This window comes from Pholcus phalangioides, unplaced genomic scaffold (genome assembly GCF_987345545.1).
Source record: "Pholcus phalangioides strain wild (caught in Gottingen) unplaced genomic scaffold, Ppha-v1.0 ptg000015l_1, whole genome shotgun sequence".
Lineage (NCBI taxonomy): Eukaryota > Metazoa > Arthropoda > Arachnida > Araneae > Pholcidae > Pholcus > Pholcus phalangioides.
In genome coordinates, this window is record NW_028301608.1 from 82,408,678 (window position 1) to 82,431,313 (window position 22,636).

Consider the following 22,636-nt stretch of genomic DNA (forward strand, 5'->3'; position numbering starts at 1 on the left):
CCGGACATACTGAAGCAAAATTCGCTATTTGGCGCAGAAAAATGCGAAAATACGCTATTGGAGCAGGATGGCGCAAGATATTAGTTTTGGCGCAGTGCGGCGCAATTGGCGCAGAGTTCCCACCCCTGTATTAGGATTTCATAGTAGGCAGGGCTGCTAGTACAAAGTTTACACGAACTGGAAGGCCCCCCCCTTCTCCCACCCCCTCTTTCCCAAGCAATGCTATATATAGAGCACAGTTTCCCAACCTTTTTTGTCCCATTGCCCTCTTCTTCAGAAATTTTTTTCTCCCATCGCCCCCCAACGCAATCTAATCCATAGGATCCTATGTTATACCCGTAGCTACTACTGCCCCTCTGGAACTTTCCATCGCCCCCAAGAGGGCGTTAATGCCCACATTGGGAATCACTGCTATAGAGGATTTAAGTAAATTTTTAACAAATATTCCCATTAATTTTTTTAAAATCTATTAAAATAATGAAATAAATATTTTATTTTCAGTATTAATGTGTTACAACAGTAATTTCCAGATTTTCTGGGGTTTCTGGAAAATGCAAAATAATTCCGAGAAGGGGGGGGGGGGGAGGGCAGGAATTCTCGCCCAAAAACCCTATGCCGGAATGCGTGTTTTGAACAGGTATAACTGTAGATCCCGCATGCGGTGTTGCTTTTTGCTTCCTGCATCTAACTGCCACTAAATAAATGTCATTTAAGTCATTTTCTTGATCACCTGAAATATCAGTGAGTGCTTTCAAAAAACACTGTACATTTGAGGACATTACTTCCACACACACAAATGGCCATGCAAATTATCACCCATTATTGTTATTCTTTCGACCACAATACATCTCTTGGTATGAAAAATATCATGAAATGCTCGCATGTATTCAAGACAGAAATTATCTACAGCATTTATCACCCATTTCTTTACCAAGGAACTGTCGTCGCTAAAAAGCTTGGAATTTTTCACGAATATGTAACGGCTCTCCCTGCCAACTTATTAGGGTTCAACATTTTTCGACGTAAATGTGCTTCATAGTTTTTGAAAAAAAATTATTTGAATTTTTTCAAATTAAAAACAAAAACTATTTTTTGGATTTTGTAGGCCACCAATTGTTTCTTCGTGGGCCGCTGAGTTTGACACCCCTGACATAAACCAAAGCAGTCCCGAGAGGCAATAACTATAAATGAATTTTTTCCCCCATGTCACGATATTGGTACATTCTGCACTTAGCGAAAGTGATAATAATACCTGAATGATAACACTATTATAATATTATAACAGTGATTATAATAAGGTGTCTACTGTATTTGAAAATTAACTGACAAAAAAATAATTAGCTCTAAAAATGTGATTTACATGAAAGCACATGCGAGTGATTTTTGGATCTCAATGTGTTCTTGTGAGCATAAGGCATTCCATATTCATGAAGTTCAATAAATCGAGATATAAAATTGATGGATCTCAGTTCAAATACGTAGGAGAATCATCAAGTCAGTCACAAAAGATATAATGCTGTCATTTATTAACATTCTTTGAAAACATTTGTTATTACTCTAAGACAGAGGTTCTCAACCGGTGCTCCGTGTGCACTTCCCAGGGGCTCCGCGGCCACTCGAGGATAATAAAATAAATCAGTAAATTTGATAAACAAAAAAAAGAGGCCTGAAGGTTACCGCCATATAAATAATATACTAAAAAGGGCTCCTCGAGTTAAACAGGGCTCCGCCATAGAAATTATACACTGAAAAGGGCTCCTCGAGTCAGAAAAGGTTGAGAATCACTGCTCTAAGATATATCATATCAATTTGTGACTTACTTAATGACTCACCCTAGTACAGTATATTCCTCAAAAAAGTTCATTAAACTTGACTGAAATCTTTTGACACGTTCAAAGAGCAAAAATACTCAATCTATCAACAACAAATATTTATTTTAACTAAAATTATACAGCTAAAAAACTGAAGTGCAAAATCGCTACACAATATAGCTTTGGACTTTACATAAAAAATATGATGTTCTACAGCCAAGATTTCAAATTGCATGAAAAAATAGATGAATAATAGTCACAAATGGCTCTTTAGAGCTCGGTTAAATGGACACAAATAATTCTACACATCGCCTCTTTCATCTAAATCTCTCAGAACTTCAATCATTGCTTCGCCAACCTTCACCATAGGCATTTTGAATATTTCATTCACAGAAGCGCCATTGCCATCACGAATCATTTTAATATTTTCCGCAAGTACCTGGAGAAAAATTTAGTTATTCTTTTTCCCTTTGAATTCACAGAAAATGTTTTGATACCGAAACAGACAAAAAAAAAATTGAAACTAACATTTAATCCATTTTTGACTGCTCCTCAAGATCATGATCAAAGTGCACAATTTTTCTAAATATAACTGGTTACTTAAACATATTTGAGAGGTTTCAAAACATTGGCAATTAATGTAGCATGTTTTTGTTTGTAATTAATATAAATTTAAAATTATTAAACTTTTTAATTAATATAAATTAACTTAATTAAAATAATTAGTAATTATGATACTGGGAAAACTCATGTATCACGTGACAAAAAAAATTCCACATTGAAAATCAGGATAAAATTTCCTTTTTGAAAAAGCATAAAAAATTAAATTTTTTTGTAAATCAATTTTAAAAAAACACTAATAGCACTCATCAAACCTTTTAATTTCCGAAAATGTTGATTTCATAAAAATTTTAAACAAGGCATTGTGCAAATGCAACGTCTGTCTACACAAAAATGGGTTAAGATGAAAATACAATAGAACCTCTTAAATTAGGACTCTTCAGAACTTATGAGACTCCAGAATTTTCCGGATTATGAATCTAGTGATGTTTGCTTCCCAAGTTTTCATATTTAAAGTAGTAATATGTCTATATATTTGAGGATTTCAACTCTTTTCTTTTAAAAGGAAATTAATAAAGCAATATACACGTCAATGAGTGCCCACTTTGACAGTTTAACCCTTACAGGGGCAATCTCAAGATATCTTGCCAAACTTGATCTGCTTTATTTCTGTCATGATTAAATATCTTGGGTTCTTAACATGCTTTTATTTCTGATATGGCAGTTGTAGTGTGGATCAGGAAAATTTTAAAAACCACTTTTTATTTCATGATGCAAAAACTAAGGGGCTTTTTGAAATTTGACCCTCTAAGGGGGTCATAAGAGGCTTCAGAGGAAATATAGATCACGCTTTGCCAGAAACCGTGTTCAAGCTATAAGTATAAAATTTTGTCAGTAGTTTTAGTTTGTAATGTAGAGACCCACTCTCTTTCTTTCTTGCTAAAAAGGGATATTTCAAAATTAAAAATCTAAGGGGGTCACATGTGAGAGAGGCATTTCAAAGATTATACGGCACAATCATTGCTGAGTCCCAAACAGCAGAAGCTATAAATATGAAAAATTTGGTGAGAATTATTTTTACAATACAGAGAATCACTATGACCAAATTTTCACAGCTATGAGAATGATAAAAATGAAATTGAACGTACACGTATCTCTTCTTGATTCATGCATTTCAGTTCCTTTTTAATGAACCGATTTCTCAATTTTTCACAGGCATCCTGGAAAGAAGCCACATCTTCACCCGAAAATTCTGGATTTCTCAATTCTTGTTCTAGAAGATTCTCAGACTGAGGAAACAATAAGAGAAAAATACATATGAAAATACATGAAGAATACTAATGATTAAGATGTAAATTGACATTTTGGAAAATCAAAAGGCGGAAGAACTGAATTAGTTATGCTACAAGAAAAATGGTCAGTTCTTGGTATCTCCCAATTTCTTCATCTTTAACTGCTGTTTTATAAAAACATAGGGCGATCCTAGTGCTCACAGGAAAGAGCCCTTGTCAGAATTATGAGTGTTATATGTTCTAGGGGTGCTGCCACCTTCTATATTTTGGACTGAAAATGGTGCATGCCTGAATTTTCTTGTTGTGTAAGCAGAGATGAAGCTGCTCTCTATGAGAAAAGTTTTTCAAATGGGAAACCAGGATGGAGAGTTTATTGCTCAGCCGAATGGCAGCTGTTTTTCTAATATTATGAGAAGAACTTGTTTTCAATAATCTTTTATTTCTTTCAAAACAAAAGTTTTAATTCAAAACTTCACACATACCAGAAGTATTCTCTTCCTTTTTTACACTTTTTCTTTCCCCTCAGAAGGGTGTAGCAGGTGAACGGAGAAGGTGATGCAGGAAAGAAAGAGAACTGGTTTATAGATTATACAGCATTTGACATACATGCATTATTTTTCCACATAGTCCTCCTCACGCTAGAAGCAGTATGTGCAATGTCCTTGGGGAAAAAAGGCGGTGGGGGAAACGATGCTCGAATATTTGCTCAATGGAAGTTATTTTCCTAAAATGTTTAGTAACATGTTTCAGTAGGGATAGAAATTTACGCTTCAGGCAAAACTTAGCAAAATAAGGTATCCAACCTGCTAATAAAAAAAAAGTGAAAATTTGCACATTTGTGCTTCTAGCATGAGGGGGACGATGTGTGATATGTCACTGAGAAGTTGTTGCGCCAATCCTTTGGCGGGGGACTTTCTGCGGTAGCATCTTATTGCTATATCTGTTGTAGCTCTGAGAAGGACTGAGTCCTAGTACTATCTGTAGGACTGAGAAGGATGAATCAAGTATTGAACTTGCGATATCTCCAAACATCTTTTAGTATTGTAAGTGAGCACCTTTTTGATCTGGGCTATCGCACCCGTATTTTATATTTAAAGTTGAACAGTATAATTAGTTTAAAAATTATATGTTCAGTTTCAATAAAGGGCTTCAGGCTGGGTTCAAAGCTTTCACCAGACTCCCTAGTTTGTGATCTTGGTCTAGCATTTATACAGTTGATGCACTAACTTGTCATGCAATGGTGACGTTTACAAATCGTGTAAGTGTGGTGCATCGATTGCCAGAGCTGTTTATAAAGGTTTTATTCAACTCATCTGACCTACAAGAACACAAGTTAAAACAAAGAAGAAATCTGTGCTCAGATGGCAAAATTTTATGAGTAACTATTCCGAAAATTGAGATTTTGGATTCTAGAGACTCGCTTCTTAATGGTTACAAGGTAGCAAAATGTAAGTCTTTTTCTTTCAATTTATGAGAAAACAACAGAGCATGTTAGAAAAATTTAATTTACAATTTTCTACCTTGAAAATTTTTAAAAAGTGACTTATAACATTTTGTCATCTGAGCAATGAAATATCAATTATACTACCCAAGGAAAGCACTACAAGTAAGCAACAATTTTAAACCCTCTATGGTTCAACCCTATAAAAATGCATCAATTTTTTTTTTACAAAAACGGATGTGAATTGATACTATCAGTGAAATTTTATTTGAAAAATTACATAAACACAACTGAATTAATTAGAGCATATTTTATAATTGACTTAAATGGTTAATTACAGGCAAAATATATGGTTTGCTTTGATTTTAATGTTATCTATAAACAGATAAAATCCTGCTTAACAAATGCAATATAGTAGAAGATGCTCCTGAGGAATTAGAAGTAGCAGTGTGAAAAATGCTGAACGCATGCTGTATAAATGCAGCATCATTTTTTTGGAGCAAACTGAGAAGATATGGTCTGAAAAAATATTTGCAGCTCTTGCTCATATGGATGAAATTGTGAAGGCTCAAAGAGAAAAAATACATATGAATCTAAGCTCATGAATATTTAAAATAAGTAATGTAAATAAAATTGAACTGAACAAAAAAAAATTGAAACGTACTTCAGTGTATATGCACATAGTGTGTGATGGTTGTGTAACTTAACCAATAATTTCATTTGGCGTGTGTTTTTGCTTTTTTACTAAAAGGAACTTTATTTTTTCGAAAACTCTATCTCAAAATTTTCTGCAGTCACGTCAAAGTTTCAAGACAGAGAGGTTTGACTGTTTATTCAAGTACACACAGCACCATACAGGGTTAAACCTATACCACAAAAACAGTATCACAAAATCAATTCACTTACTGCAAAAACCAGTGCATTCATTTTTATTGGCTTGTCGAAATTCTTTACTGATTGTGAAATACGATCAAAAGATTCCTCTCCAGTGGAAATATTCCTGTTGAAAGAATGGACATTTTAATGAAAAGTATCATACATAATTTTATCCAAGAAGACATTTCTCAGACAGTTATGGCTCGTATCTGGGATCATTTATATACAGCATCCTCCTGGTAATATCAATTCTTCATATACTCATGCCCAATGGAATCTCAACTCCAATAACCTCTGGGTAGGCATCATAGGCGCAGCACAACATCTCTGGCTAAAATTTTCTAACTGGCAGCCATAATACACAGGTTTGCTAGCCACTGCATCAAGGCATGAACATGTGTTCAGCAATGCAAAAAAAAAAAAAAAACTTCACATAGTAGACTCTCGCTGATCTGGAAACACAATACAGAATGCAAACATATGAATATTTATGTCAGATAATTTTTTCACTAGAGAATCAAGTAATTTAATTTTTCCCATTCTACCCAAAAAATCAGTTTTTTAAAAAAAATAAAACCTACCCGGGGCTGGGTTTTTCACCACCCTGTATCAAACACCCTCGAAAGAACAAAAGACGGGTGACCAGTTTAATAATATATTGAAGGTGATTCCAAGCAAGATGCAAGAAAACATTGCTGTCACAGTTTAAAAATATTGTTAAAAAGGAATTTAATCATAGTACAGGATATATTCATATAGAGAACAGTTTAACGTTACACTTAAGATTGAGAATACTTGGAGAATTTTGGGTGATATAAAGGCTGTACACAAATTCTGATAACAAATTGAAAAAAGAATTGTTAATTTCTTTTGAAACAGAATGCACTTCTCAAAATTTCTGACATTTGTATTCATCAATCCCAACAAGACATCATTTGTCACACACTGCAAAACATTTTAAAGTGGTATCACTTGCATTTTGAGAGATACAACAGAAAAAATTTTATAATTCCTAATCAGCCAATAACTTATCAATAATGAATAGATATATTATGATAATATAATATATATATATATAATTAAATAGATATATTCTGTTATATTTCTCCTAACCTGTCAAATATAAAAAAAATTATAGTGATGATTATTATCTTAAATCATTAAAGCTTAGTTTTTTTGATAAAACATAAACTGAGTTTTACTAAGACATGAAAATTTATAAAGTTGCATCAATAAAAAAAATGTCGTTGAGGTTATTTGACATAGAACTGTTTGACAAGAATTCAAGCATTTGGCTGCACAACAGTCTACGTTGTTTTTTTAAACTTTAGAAGAGACGTGATGAAAAGTTATCGCTGAGAAAGGGAAATTTTTTTTGCCTGAAAGTAACATACAACCATTATTCTGTCTGGAAGCATCACTGAGATGCAATAACAACATAAACCGTTGTTCCAATTATAGAACTTATGATTACAGCTGCTTAAAATGACATTTTTTTTTCTGCAAGAACTGACTTGAGGAACGTGTAACAGAAACTATGTGTAATGTTATCCAGTCAAAAAAACCGATTTCGTGAAAACGTAACAGGTCTGTTGTTTCACCAAACACTTCAATTACTGCTTTATGTGAAAAATGTGTTTAGTTCTATCTAAATGAACAAATTTTTTTACTAATCTACAGCATTGCTTCTCAACCTGTGGCATGCATATTCCCAAAGATTCATTGGGGCAAACATGATTGCTCATTCAAGGTTAAACTGAAAATAAATAGCAATTACAGAAAAAAAAGAACAAAATAATAAAAATGGCACAATTTACGGGAGGGGGGAAGGTTAATACACGCTGCTTCCAATGCATTTCTCTAAGAGTATGTATAACTCACATACTAGGGGTAGCAAGCTATATAGTATACATGCTTTATATACATTTTTATAGATCTACAACAGCGGATATGTATGCCTAGGAAGCACGAAGTTTTCTATGCAATTTTACGGTTTGCAACACATGCCTTTTACTGCATTTCAAAGAATAGAGAAGACAATGAATGCTTCTTACATATTTCTATGTAATCTGCAGGTCTCCTACATATTTTTACGGCATACTGAAGCATAGAAGGCTGAGAACCATAGGTTTATATAGTAATAGGATAATGCAAAATAATCATTTTAGTCCTTTTGGTTTCACATTAACGAGGCTCAACTGTACATATCCTTACCGTGTTTCTTCATCCCCATCACTTCCACCTGAAAAGGCAATGAAAATAAAAAATAAATAAAATGTCAGAAACATAATGAAAACCCAATAAGGAAGTAAATCAACTGAAAGCTTTCCTTAGCAACTTTATTTTATTCAAAACTAGCTGAGACCCGGTGACGTTGACTGCCCCGTAAAAATATTTGTACAAGTATATAGCATACAAATTATTTCTTAATAAAAACAATTTCTGCATTAAGTAAGAAAAAATTACTTTTATTTTTAAATATTTCAATTAAAAACTTGAGGCAATCGCTTGTGGATACACAATATTTTTTGTTTTTCCATCTGTTGTGTAGATGTACAAATTTTTGGGATTACCGACATGCGAACAGGTGACGAAAAGTTGTCAGTGTGAAAAACAGGCCATAAATAGGTTGATACCTGCCACTGCTAACGACTGGCCTTGCGCTTTGTTGATTGTCATGGCAAAAGCTAAACGAACTGGGAACTGTAATCGCTTGAAAGTGAATGGCATTTCTTCAGTGATAATTGAGATACGTGGAATGAAGACGTCTTCTCCTTCGACACATCCAGTTCGAATCGTTGCTTCAATGATGTAATTGTGTAATTTCTTCACGCAGAGTCTGTTGCCATTGCAGAGTCTCGGTGTCTCCAAATTTATTAAAAGCATTATAGGTGCTCCGACTTTGAGGGAAAAGTTATATGTCGTGGCACACCCTGAATATCCAAAGAGTTCAGAAATTCTGCAGGATATATTCTGCGCTGTGTCTGTGACAGTGTCAACCGATTTGTAAGATGTGGAGTCTCCTGAAATAATTTTTAGGACTTTTTCGTTGACCTTGTTCACACTGTCATTTTTCGGTGCCAGAATCACTCTCACAAAGCCACTCATGGTTTCAGTGATTTTGTTAAATGTTTGGGAAGACTTTGTTTACAAGTTCTTGAACTGAGTTTATAACTGGCAAAATCCATTTCGGAACGCAATCAGTCCAGTACTTGCGTTTACAGGAATTCTTCCATTGCCAAGTTTGATCAACTGATGTGAAAATGATAGAAGTGCTTAGTCATTTTGCAGTTGAACTCGCATGTTGGTGGATGATGATTTTTTTTTGGTAACTTCGTGCCAGAGTGTTGATGTTTTGAGGCAAGCATTGAGTTCATCAGCTGGAGTTGAACATTTTTGTTCTCAGTTTTGTTGTAGTTTTAGTTTTCTGTTGTAAGTGCTGTCACATGTCTAGCTTGTGCAGCGAATGTTATTCAAACGCCTTTTAAGCATTTTTTAAATTGAAACTATACTTCTATGATGGGCGGTTAATGAGATAAAGGCCGCATTAGCACTTACAGGATACCCTGTATATAGGCTAGCAGAAATACCCGGCGCTTTTCCCGGGTTTTCTTCAATTACTGAGAGGATTGGAAAGTGACAAATCATTATAAAGGAATACACTGTTATAACGGCAGCATTAAAGATGTGACATTGCAAAGACATATACACGTCTGAAACGCATTGTTGGGAACCACGGTAATCAAAGCAAATGTTTCGAGTGATTGTTGAGGCCCCAAAACCATTGTTGCCTGACAGTTTTCGTCCATTTCAGGCATTTTCCCAGCTCTGACAAACTTTTAAAGTAGCCTACGGTTCATTTCCAGTCCTGTTTGCTATATACATGTAAAATCTGGCAATGATCGGCCTAAAACTGTAGATTTGTATAAAGAACAGCCATACATACTTTCACATTTATATATAACATATCTTTGAGCATGATTTCATATTAAAGATTTTTTTTTTTCAAAGAAAATTCATTTTAGAAATTCCCTAAACATTGCTATAATTTTTTTAATTGATAAAAACGCCATGATTTCATTGAGAAATAATAAGATATGTTATTCTTTCACATTTTTTACTAACAATCATTTCATAAAACTATGCTACTATGTAACCGCATTTTCAACCTTTTTGTTGTAGGAGATTTTTAAATGCGAACATGCTTCCTTATGTCCCATTCCCATCAAAACAATACCTCAAAAAAAGTTTTTACCGAGTAGCATTGAAAATTTTTTCAAAAATTCTCATGCTTCTCTCCACTTTCTCCGGGAAATTTTAAACCTTCTCCAGGAAGGTGCACCTTAAAGCTTGACAAGCCCTATTATTATATTAAAGGTGCCCAAAACTAATGGCTTACACAAGAATTTGGTTATGAAAGTTCTGGGCTTTCAATGGCGGATCGGGCGGATTTATTTTGAATTGATTCAAGTTTGTCTGTATTACTTACAGCGGTATTAGTACGGCATAGGAGAGGACGGGGGAGATATAAGTTTGGTAACAGAGAAGTCTGATATCCCGAGTAGAGTGTTTAAGATTGCGGCGGAGGAAGAAAAGTTTGCTAAGACACTTCTGGTAAATGTAGTCGATGTGTTTGTTCCAACGTAGGTATACGCTGAAATAATGACACCAAGGTATTTGATATGAGAAACTTGGGATAACGGTAAATGATTTATGGAGTAGGAGTATTCAAGAGGAAGAAATTTACGGGTAACCTTCATGTGAACCGTTTTTGAGATATTCATTGGCATTTGCCATAGGGAACACCAGTCGGCGATGGAAGCCAGGTCATGTTGGAGAAGTTCTTGATCAGATTGATGGTGAATGATACGGTAAATTACAGTCATCAGCAAAAAGTCTAGTGGTGCAGTTGAGGGGTTGAGGAAGGTCATTGATATAAATTAGGAAAAGTACCGGGGAGAGGACGATACTTGAGGGGTCCCAGACTTTACGGAGGCAGATGATGAGTTATGATCATTAAAATGAACAAACTGTTTACGGTGTTTTAGGAAAGCCTCCACCCAATTAAGTAATTGAACGTTAAGGCCAAGGCGAGAGAGTTTGAAGAGAAGTTTATCGTGGTGAACTTTATCAAAGGCTTTAGAGAAATCTAGGAATACGATATCAGTTTGTAGGTTTTTATCAATGGCTGCAGAGAGGTCGTGGATGAAGAGGGCCAGTTGGGAGGTAGTAGAGAGAGATTGTCTAAAGCCATGTTGGTTGGGGAAAAAGAAGCTGATGGAGTCTAAGTGGATACGGATTTCTTTTGCTACAATAAGCTCGAAGATTTTACAGCAGGAGGAGGTGATTGCTATTGGCCTGAAGTTAAGGGGATTGGAAAGTGGACCCGTTTTGTGGATAGGAATAATTTTATTGATTTTCCAGTCGTTCGGGAGGGTAGCAGAATTTAGTGAAACATTGAACAGGATTAAAAGATAGTCGGCGACTTCATCAGCATAGAATTTAAGAATAGAATTTGGGATGTCGTCAGGACTTTTGATACCTTTAACCTGGGCACCCTGTATTTAAATCTCTAGAAGGTGGTGATTTTAAGCTGATATTATGGAGGTGTATTTGTAGTATCCAGAATGTTCGTGCAGTTATCATATCCCTTCCATTAGTGGGTGTATTACAACTAGATTGGATGAGATTCTGATGAACTGAGATGATTTTGAACTTGTTAAAACATCCTTTGGTACAGTGGGTGAAAATGTCTTTCATTCTAAGATACTGTACCGTATTTAGGGGACATTTCTTGTTGCCCTGAAAAGTATTCTTAGGGGCCGTTAGTCACTGATATTACATTCAACTTGGGACTAAAAACTATTTTTTTATCAGCACTTTTTTTCACAAGATATTGAAAAAATTTAATTAAACAAAATAATAAAAATGGAAATTAATACTTTTTGTGATATGTCTATTTCTTGATTTCACTTCTACTTCAACAGATATTTCTCCACGACCCAATCTTTTTTCCAACCTTTCAGTATGCATTCTGGCCAAACCATGCTTGACGACTCTGTTAGAGACATAGTTATTGATTTCTTGGAATATGCGAGGCATTTTTCGTTTCTGGCAAAAGATTGAGAAACCCCAAAATTATCATGAAAAGTTTTTGAATGAGTGCACACATACAAATTGAAAAGGCAGTATTTTTGTGAAAAATGTAAATACAAAACCTGTGGAATGAAATGTCAAGAGACTGGAAATACTATTCCATTTCAGGCAGGTTTCTGCTTTGTAAAAGTGCTCAACAAATCACTAATCATAGATGGGATCATTTTTTGATTCTGTTCAAGACAGGTTTCCATCTCATACAGTGTCATCATACTTAGACAGGTTTCAATGTATTTTTTTTTTTTTTTTTAATTTCTTCAAAATCAAGTTTCAGTGATCTAGAGTTTAATCTTTGAATGAATAGCACTAACAGTTGGATATATACCTCTCTATACATGCAAGAGAAAATTTAGCAGTTTTTTCCTTTACATAGCAAATTATCACTAGGGGATTCAGCAACGTAATAAGCTCACCATCTATTAGCAGTTTGTTAATAGAGTGCAGGACTTGCAATACAAAAGTGGATAGAGAAAATGTATCAAATCTGAAAAAAAATTTGTGAAGTTTCTGAAAGACCTACATGAAAACTAAGCACAAAGAGGCATATTACTGCTTTGATATGAAAACTTGGGGGAAAAAAACTAACTTGATTCATAATTGGGAATCACCCAAGTCTCAGAGGACTCAGGATTAGAAAGGTTCTACTGCACTATGATCCTGTTTATGATCACATTTCTAAATAACTACTGATGCCATTTAAAAATAAAATCCAATCATAACAAATGAAAAATGATACAGAACTTATTTCGGAAGACTTTTCCTATAATTTTTATTAACTTTTTTTTACCAAATAATTCATCCGGTGTTCAAATCCAACTAGGTGGCCTTCAATAGAATCAGATTGGCACTCAACAGAACACAAATTGCACCTATAGCATTGTGTATGATCCAACAGTTGAATTTCTACAACATGATTAAGACCTGTAAATGAATAGTTAATGTATTTTTATTTCAAATTCACAATCATTCAAAATTTTTGTGACATGCAGACATTAAAACTCTAAAATTATATATATTTTTAAAACCTTTCTTTTCCTATGAAAGAAATTTTTTTATCAAGTCTAGATTAAAGTAACAAAGAAAAAACTATTTTTGGACATGAGAAATATATAAGAAAGTAGATTAAAAAAAGTCTACATTAGTTAAATTATTCTTTTTAGTTATAAAGCTGATATTTTCATAATTACAGTACTTTTACAGAATTCCCCTGGCATGCCGAAAAATTAGAGTTGCAAATGCCGGATATAATTTTTAACTATATTCACTATAAGGGGTGGTTGAATTGACTGATTTGAATCTTATCTGTTCTCTGCATTTCAGAATCCTGTTTTACGAGCTCAGAATATTCAGATAGTTAATATGCTTTATGTTTGCTTTTGCTACTACAAATCCTGATACATCAGAAATGTCAGATACCAAATATACTTAGCACAGATTAAATAAGTTAAATAAAGATATATGTAGATTGGGAAGCATTTTTTGAATTCCTTAATCATGTATGTAAAATTTTAATTAGCAGAGCGAAAAATGCAAAACATAATGTAATCCAAAAGTGACGGCATATTTTTGCAATCTGAACATGCAATACAATTTTTTTTGGCCGCTGTGGTGGTCGAGTGGTTATAGTGCCGGACTCGTGATGCGAGGATCCGGGTTCGAACCCCACAGTGGTGGTCGGCTGAAGTTGGTTTTCTGTGGTTCCCAACTTCAAGGCGCAAATGCGAGCCGATCTCCCTGTTAAAAAGTCTCGCCACAGAGAGCAACAGTCCTACAACGGTAAATAATTCAACCATAACACTTCACTCATAGTTAGTAAAACTGGGGGCAGATGACAGCACTACACATAACAAGCATTACACAGAAACAAACTTTACGTCAGGTTGCACTACACGCACACGCACATTAACGCATGTACCGATTCGTTGGGGGGGTTCCGCGGGGGGGGGGTGCATGTGTGGTGTAGCAGTAGTAGTTAGGGGCTCGGGGATCCATGATGTTCTTAAGTCAGCCACCTCGTTGGGCAATTTGCCTGTTGTGGCGTTGTATTTGTATTAAATTAGATTAATAAGTAAATGTTTAATTTCTATTATTATCATCAAATTTCTGGGCAAAATATGTTTATGCTGGGCAAAGATGTGATGTCACTCTCCGTTATTACTATGAAGGTTTTAAAAGCTGGCCGATGCAAAGATAAATCCCAGAAAGGAAATTCAACTACCCTTGTGGGAAATCAAACCCCCGTCCTTTCACTGGCTGGGTGTCCTAGACCACTACACCAAAAAGGCAACAAATCCTCTTTTTTCAGAGCTAGTAGTCTAGGATGCTCACCCGGCAAGTGAGAGGAAGTGGGTTTGATTTTCCGCAAGGGCAGTTGAATCTTCTTTCCTGGATTTATATTTGCATCAACCAGCTGTCAAAACCTTCATAGTAATAGTGAAGAGAGAGACATTATCGTTGTAGATAAGTTGTCACCTGGTAACAGTATCAGCAATGTGAACTTTGGCCTGAATTAGGTCTGGCTGTCCGTGTCTCGTTTGGCACACACGAGCTCTAAGAAAAAAAGATTCGTTGCCTTTATAGTCTAGTGGTCAATCGCTGTGGTGGTTGAGTGGTCATTGTGACAGACTTACATCTCAAGAACCCGAATTCGAACCTCATCATCACCACAGTGGTAATGGGTTGAAGTTGGTTTTCTGTTGTACCCAACTTCAAGGTGCAAATGTGAGTGGATCTCTCACTTAAAAAGTATCGTCACAGTGAACAACACACCTACACATACAATTATTCAATTATTACACTTCACCCAGTTAGGAAAATTTATGGCAGATGGCAACACTACACATAACAAGAATTACACAGAAACAAACTACACATTAGGTTCATAAGACGTACACGCACATTCCACCCACATGCACCAATTCATTAGAAATTGCACAGACGAATGTGTATGAGGTGCATGTACAGTTAAGTAGTAGTAGTCTAGTGCAGTGGTTCTCAACCTGGGGCCATATGGCCCCCTTGCGGTCCTGGGATATTCTAGGGGGGCCACGGCAGAAAATCAGAAGAAAGGTGATCCACGACAGGTGGTGAAGGGAGTCATAGAGAGCTGTGAAGAGAAAAAAGCTTTAAAAGTGAAACATGGTTGAAAAAAATATTACTACTTTCAGAATTCATCAGATCCGTTCATAGAACCACGGTCATCTTAACCCTTGGGTCTATGTGGGCATGACCGGGTCTTCATGTCTATAATGGAGGGAGGGGGACTGCACTATATGGGATCTGGTACTATGGTTTTCATCTGTTACTTCCAGCTAAGTATGGAGGGCCGCCAGAGCAACGGTTGATGTGTTGGGAGGGTCGATTTATCGCGCACGTTTGTTGGATCGTACCGTATTTTACACAGACTGTTTTTAACGTATAATTTGACTCTTGGGAGAGATGATAATCCGTCATTTTTTGAGTCCGTGCCTAGCCAGGATTCCAGAGGTTGATCTGATTTATTAAAATTTCATTCATAATAAAAAAATAGAAAGTATCTCAATCTTTGATGAGGGTAGAGGAGGCCCTGGATAGGACAGGGGGGCCACGAGAAAAAAATGTGATCCATAGGGGACCATGAGCTAAAAAAGATTAAGAAACACTGGTCTAGTGGGTCTACGGCGCTTACACGAGAACATGGGTTTGATTTCCCGCAAGGGCAGTTGAATTTTCTTTCCTGGATTTATCTTTGCATCAGCCAGCTGTCGAAACCTTCATAAAATACATTTGCTAAACTGAAAACTATCATTTTCACTCATTTATTTAGTATTTAATGTAAATTGATATCAGTCTTATGAATTTATTCGGTGATCTTTATTAAACTTCATTTTTTCGAGTATGTCGAGAATAGCCAGACTCTAACATTCAAAAAGTTTGTGTCCCTTGATTTTTCCAGCACGCCAGCTGATGAAGAAGGGGGGGGGGGAATACGGAAGATACTAGGTGTTTCCTTACCGTGTAACCTCTCTGGCTGAACATGAGAGAAGGCTACAGCTCACAGGCCAAAAAGTAATGCAATTACCATGTTGTGTGCATCAATACTGTTTACGAAAACCTTTCACAGACAGAAATTATGTACTTCTATTTAGGATAAGGTAAAAAAGTAAACTTCAGTACCTGATGAGATTGCTTTGAAGATTTAATGTCTGTGGATGACAATGTATGATTTGATGATGAAAAAAAATTATTCAATCAATTCAAGACACTAAGTACAGAAATGAAACTCCCAATTTAACCTGCATCCACATATAGTTGATTCCAAAGGATTGTTATACCCAGGAAAAGTTTGAGACTTGGCATACTTGTACAGACTTTGTACATCTATTACTTATGACAAAGATTCATCTGACCTGATGATGTTTGGATTAACCATATGAATGTGTTTTAACAGCATTTTTGATTTTGACTGCATCTAATCACCATGTGAAAAAAAATACTGATTCGCAATCATATAACAAGTAGTAAGTCTCTCATTTCAGGACTTGTTTTTGTTAATTTTTGTTCCAAAATTTTCAAATAGCTGTACAACCTTTAATTGACTGAGAATTTGTGTTTGAATGAAAAAATAAATTTTGCAATGAAATTTGATAATGAGAAATGTAGTCCGGTTATATCAAAAGTTCAGTTACAACAAAACTGTTTAATTGGACTCTGAAAGTTTGTTGCAACGAGATTAGCTTATATATATATGTGAAAGTATGTCTGTTCTTTATATAAATCAACAGTTTTAGGTCGATCGTCTCTAGATTTTGCATATATACCAAACAGGACTGAGATTGAACCGTAGGCTACTTTAAAAGTTCGTCAGAGCTGGGCAAATGCCCGAAATGGGCAAAAAACTGTCGGGCAACAATGGTTTTGAGGCCTCAACAATTACTTTCGGAACGTTTACTTTGGTTTCCAACAATGCGTTTCAGACGTGTATATATGCCTTTACAATGGTTTGTCACATCTTTAATTCTGTTATTATAACAGTTTATTCCTAACTTTTCCAATCCTCCCAGTAATTGAAGAAAACCCGGGAAAAGCGCCGGGTATTTCTGCTAGCCTATATACAGGGTATCCTGTAAGTGCTAATGCGGCCTTTATCTCATTAACCGCCCATCATAGAAGTATAGTTTCAATTTAAAAAATGCTTAAAAGGCGTTTGAATAATATTCGCTGCACAAGCTAGACATGTGACGGCACTTACAACAGAAAACTAAAACTACAACAAAACTGAGAACAAAAATGTTCAACTCCAGCTGATGAACTCAATGCTTGCCTCAAATCATCAACACTCTGGCACGAAGTTACCAAAAAAAAATCATCATCCACCAACATGCGAGTTCAACTGCAAAATGACTAAGCACTTCTATCATTTTCACATCAGTTGATCAAACTTGGCAATGGAAGAATTCCTGTAAACGCAAGTACTGGACTGATTGCGTTCCGAAATGGATTTTGCCAGTTATAAACTCAGTTCAAGAACTTGTAAACAAAGTCTTCCCAAACATTTAACAAAATCACTGAAACCATGAGTGGCTTTGTGAGAGTGATTCTGGCACCGAAAAATGACAGTGTGAACAAGGTCAACGAAAAAGTCCTAAAAATTATTTCAGGAGACTCCACATCTTACAAATCGGTTGACACTGTCACAGACAGTTCTATATCCTGCAGAATTTCTGAACTCTTTGGATATTCAGGGTGTGCCACGACATACAACTTTTCCATCAAAGTCGGAGCACCTATAATGCTTTTAATAAATTTGGAGACACAGAGACTCTGCAATGGCAACAGGCTCTGCGTGAAGAAATTGCACAATTATATCATTGAAGCAACGATTCGAACTGGATGTGTCGAAGGAGAAGACGTCTTCATTCCACGTATCTGAATTATCACTGAAGAAATGCCATTCACTTTCAAGTGATTACAGTTCCCGGTTCGTTTAGCTTTTGCCATGACAATCAACAAAGCGCAAGGCCAGTCGTTAGCAGTGGCAGGTATCAACCTACTTGAGCCCTATATTTCTCATGGAAAGTTCTCATGCTTTTCGTCACCTGTTCGCATGTTGGTAATCCCAAAAATTTGTACATCTACACAACAGATGGAAAAACAAAAAATATTGTGTATCCATAAGCGATTGCCTCAAGTTTTTAATTAAAATATTTAAAAATAAAAGTAATTTTTTCTTACTTGACGCAGAAATTTTTTTGATTAAGAAATAATAAGCTATACGTATATAAATTTTTTAGGGGGCGGGCAACGTCGCCGGGGAGCAGCTAGTATTGTATATTATATATTTAAAAACAAAAATTTAATATGCGTTACAAAATCTCTACCGTTCCTTAATCATTACAATAACCAAAAAATTGATTGCCAGTAAAAAAAAGCACACACAAAAGTACTTTTTCATTCGCAACACTTATTTAGACACTTATTAGACAACACACTCGCCAGCATTTTACATAACGTTGTTCAGGCCATCATCTGAAACACAGATACACAGGTTTACAGATAACTTTATAAAATATATCAGGGGGACTCCCTTTTTAAAATTAATTTTCTCTACCGACTATGGCAGCTGTAGTCTTCTGGAGAAACTCCTGGATCTTTGGTATTTTCCTCACTTCCATTGTGCATAAAGATTTCGGAGCTAATAGTCCTGTAAAGATAATGTAATGAACATTTAATTGTATTCATATGCATCACGCAGTATACATATCATATACTATACAATTTGAATTTATTTGTGAATGTAAAAAAATTACAGTGGAATAATGTATTGAAATTTAAAGCATCAATTGTCTTTTATTTTTCAAATAAAGATAATTTTTTTATTTGGCAATGCCCAAATGAAGGGTTTGGCAGAATAATGGTTTACATCATTTTTCCAAACTTTATAGAGATGCAATAAAAGTTATAGCTGAATTAGGAATTTTTTTTTTTTTTTTTTTGCCTGAAAGTGACATAGATTGCTATTCCATCTGGGAAGGTAACTGACAAAAACAATGAACACAATGGCGACACAGACTATTATCCTAATTATAGAACTCAGGATTGCAGCTGTGTAGAGCGGAACAGCAACGACTGGGTTTGCAGGAATTGCCTAGAGAAACATGTAACAGAAGCTATGTGGAATGTTATTTAGCTAGAAAACTGATAAACTGATTTTGCAAAAATGTAACAGTTATTTGGCCAAACTCTTCAAATTTTGTTTTCAAGTTGAAAAATTCATGTTTGCATTGCTTTGAAAAGAATTAAATTCAAATCTAGTATCTAATCATTGACTCACATGTCCAGAATGGCCATGCAGCACCACACCAAACAGAACAGTAATTTGTTTGGAGTGGCCAAGCGTGCATGAATGAGCCAATTTCTTTGATGCATCAACACCCATCAAATAAAAATTCCCTTGTATGTGTGGTAGTCTTAGCAAATGGGACTATCCAGGTACAGCCCAGGAGCCTTAATGCATAATAAACCCAATGATAATGAGATCTGGTACAATGATTTTCGAGAATAAGTATGTAAATTGATAGGCAGGTACTTCCCACAAAGTAGGGGAGTTCTGCTGATGTTCTTAAGGTGGTCCTGCTTTTATGTCACAAATATGAGTAAAAAAAAATTATATAGAACCTCATTATACTGCTGGTGTCAGGAATCATGGTTTAATCTCACACTACAATGTTAGAACAGTATAACAGGCAGTAAAAAAAATAGATTATCTTGATTGAAATGAAAGACATGATCATGTAATATAAAATTCTGTGGTACATCAAGGCACTGTATTTGCATTAAAAATGCATGCAAACATTTATGAGTGGAGTCTTTCCTTCAATCAATTCCTTTTGCCTTTCATAAGTCATTCAAGTAAGTAATGGTTATGATCAATATCATGTGATAATTAGATGATATTGACGATAATTCAACGTCATTCATTTTCAAATCACTGTAGAAGGCACAAAATGTATGTGAATGATTACAAGCAATATTCAAAATAGCAGACTCCTCCTTGATTTTGGTCACCTATTAAATTTTCGAAGAGCAAAAAAAAATTTTGAATTCTCCTGGGTAATATTACTACAAATGACATTCAAAAACTCAGCTATAGATGATCTGGTTGCTTCAGATTTCAGCCATGGATTTCAGAGCGCAATTTCAAATTCACTGAGTTAGCAAGTCATTTTTTTCTTTATTTGGTTGCCATTTGAGAATGGCAGCATTCTGAATTTTGTATTCACTGAGAGGTTGGTGCCCTCAGGTTTAGAGGTTGTCAGATTTTTTAATGTCAACTGTACTGAAAATAATTTGGGACACCAAGACCATAAGTAAAACATGAGAAAAATACCCATGTATCATGTGTAGCATAATGAGACAATATTTTAATTTACTTAATTTTTTAGAACAAAATTCAATATCATATAATGAATATAAGTTAAAAATCTAAGAAAAAAAAATAGCCTACTTACCTCTAACTGAAACTTCCTGTAAAAGAAATAGATTATTTTTAAAATAGCTGTACTACCAATGAAAAAGCTGACGATATGGCTGCTATTTTTATTTAAAAAGAAACAATACTTTATTAAAAAATTGCCAATATTCTAAACAAAGGAATCAAATCTTTTTTTTTCATAAACATCAAAGATAATTTTTGGATGACATTTTATCCACTCAGAAACAAAAAGATTGGAATTTGAAACACAATAAAATGTAAATAATATTCATGAAAGGAATTTAAAAATTAAACGCAATATATTAAATTTTTATCTGTTAATTTTTATCAACTGTTTAAAGAAGTACACAAAAAATGAAATTTAACTTTGCATTCACGAATGAAAGATATGTAATAAAATGCATACTTCTTGATTGGCACTTTCATTTTCTCTCTTCAGTGTTGGATATAAAAGTTTCATGGTTGCAAGTTTCTGCAACATTAAAAAAATAAAGTAAATAAATAAGTTTCCTTGTTCAAGGATATTAATTTTAATTCCAGAACCCTGATTTCATTCCCTTACCAAATTTCCAGTGTGAGAAGTTCTCTTGCTTAATATTTTAATACTGTAAGATCCAGATGACACTTAAGCAGGATCTGCTGTACAAGTAATATTGAGAATTTTTATACAGTTGAATCCCGTTATAAGGAACTCCAAGAGACTGGAGAAATCACTTCATTATACTGAAAAATTTCATTATAAAGGAATTCCAGGTTTTTGCATTGTTCCTGTGTAAACTTATCTGGGGGATTAGAGAAGTGCTCGTTAAAACGAGATTTTTTTGCTATAACGGTATTTGTTAAAATGGGATTCGACTGTACTAGATATTTTAAAAGAATTTGGGTAAAAGGGGCAAATACAGGGTGGGCAAAAAAGGTCTGTAGAAATTAAATTACTAACTACTAAACAACTTGTAGAAATTCATAAACTGGAAAAATAACCAAAATAAAAATTGGTTTGTAGAGTTAGCATCGCTAGGTCACAGGAATTTTTTTAAGACCGGGAAAAAAAGTAACTCAAAAACAGCTGATAGGTGGCACTGACGTACACAAGTCAAAGAAAAGATAAGCAAATAACGAACAGAATGCCTCCAAATAGTTTATTACAGCAGTATATGTTCCACATGACCACCACCACAGGGGATAACACATTACAGGCGATTCACAAATCCAGCAACAGCAGAGTGCAGCAGGTCCACATACACGGTTTACAACATTGAACTGATTGTGGATTAGGAGCGCAAGTTCTTACAACCATCTTTCCACTGAATTTGCTCCTGTTAGCGCTGCCCATCGGCTGTTTTTTGACCTATTTTTCTTTCCCTGTCTTAAAAAAATTCCTGTGACCTAGTGATGCTAACCCCGTGACCCAATTTCTATTTTGGTTATTTTCCAGTTTTCATTCATTTTTAAAGTTGCTATAGACTTTTGTCCACCCTGTATTTAAAGACTAAAAGTGGTAATGAAAAGCCAAACAATGCTTTTCACGTTAAAGCTGGCCATCCACTAGGTATTGGTCACTAGGTATTCTACAAATCCTGATTTGACCATTTTAAAGGTAAAAAAAATTCAAAAAAAATTTTCAAAAAAATTGCTGCCATTTGATTTTTATAATAATTTTGGATGCTTTTTTTAAAGAAATTTTGAAGGTTAATAAATGGTATGAATATAGAAAAAATAACCGAAGAAGAAAATTGTAAAAAACTATATATATATATAATATATTTAAAATTACAAAAAAGGCAACTGAAAGTGCAAAGGCAACCTTCTGATGTTTCTGACCACCACGATGCATGTAAAATGACTGCTCCGAATTCATGGTTGCAGGACAGATCTGAAAAGCATGAAGGAAATATCCATTACCACCTGTTTCAAGATTACAAAGTCTTCAATAAAAATTGTATACATGAATACAAGTCTACTCTTAGTTTCACTCAAATGTAAGGGGAATTCTGCACCCCAACCGGTTTTTTTGTCAGCTTGCAGT

The 22,636-nt window shown here is 34.9% G+C and overlaps 1 protein-coding gene across 3 annotated transcripts in view; it reads right to left on the reverse strand.

The window, feature by feature from the left end:
• Nucleotides 1–1,915: 1,915 nt before the first annotated feature.
• Nucleotides 1,916–22,636, reverse strand: part of LOC149076833 (uncharacterized) — a 29,355-nt gene continuing 8,634 nt past the window's right edge. For all 3 annotated transcript variants that reach the window (XM_089244538.1, XM_089244537.1, XM_089244539.1), the window contains exons 4-13: nucleotides 22,415–22,483; nucleotides 21,017–21,082; nucleotides 20,627–20,642; nucleotides 18,727–18,819; nucleotides 12,925–13,058; nucleotides 11,924–12,092; nucleotides 8,196–8,223; nucleotides 6,012–6,105; nucleotides 3,521–3,661; nucleotides 1,916–2,250 (exon numbers count right to left, since the gene is read on the reverse strand). In XM_089244538.1, the coding sequence (XP_089100664.1) occupies nucleotides 2,113–2,250; nucleotides 3,521–3,661; nucleotides 6,012–6,105; nucleotides 8,196–8,223; nucleotides 11,924–12,092; nucleotides 12,925–13,058; nucleotides 18,727–18,819; nucleotides 20,627–20,642; nucleotides 21,017–21,082; nucleotides 22,415–22,483 (948 nt within the window). In that variant the 3' untranslated portion in view covers nucleotides 1,916–2,112. The remainder of the gene's footprint in view (nucleotides 2,251–3,520; nucleotides 3,662–6,011; nucleotides 6,106–8,195; nucleotides 8,224–11,923; nucleotides 12,093–12,924; nucleotides 13,059–18,726; nucleotides 18,820–20,626; nucleotides 20,643–21,016; nucleotides 21,083–22,414; nucleotides 22,484–22,636) is intronic.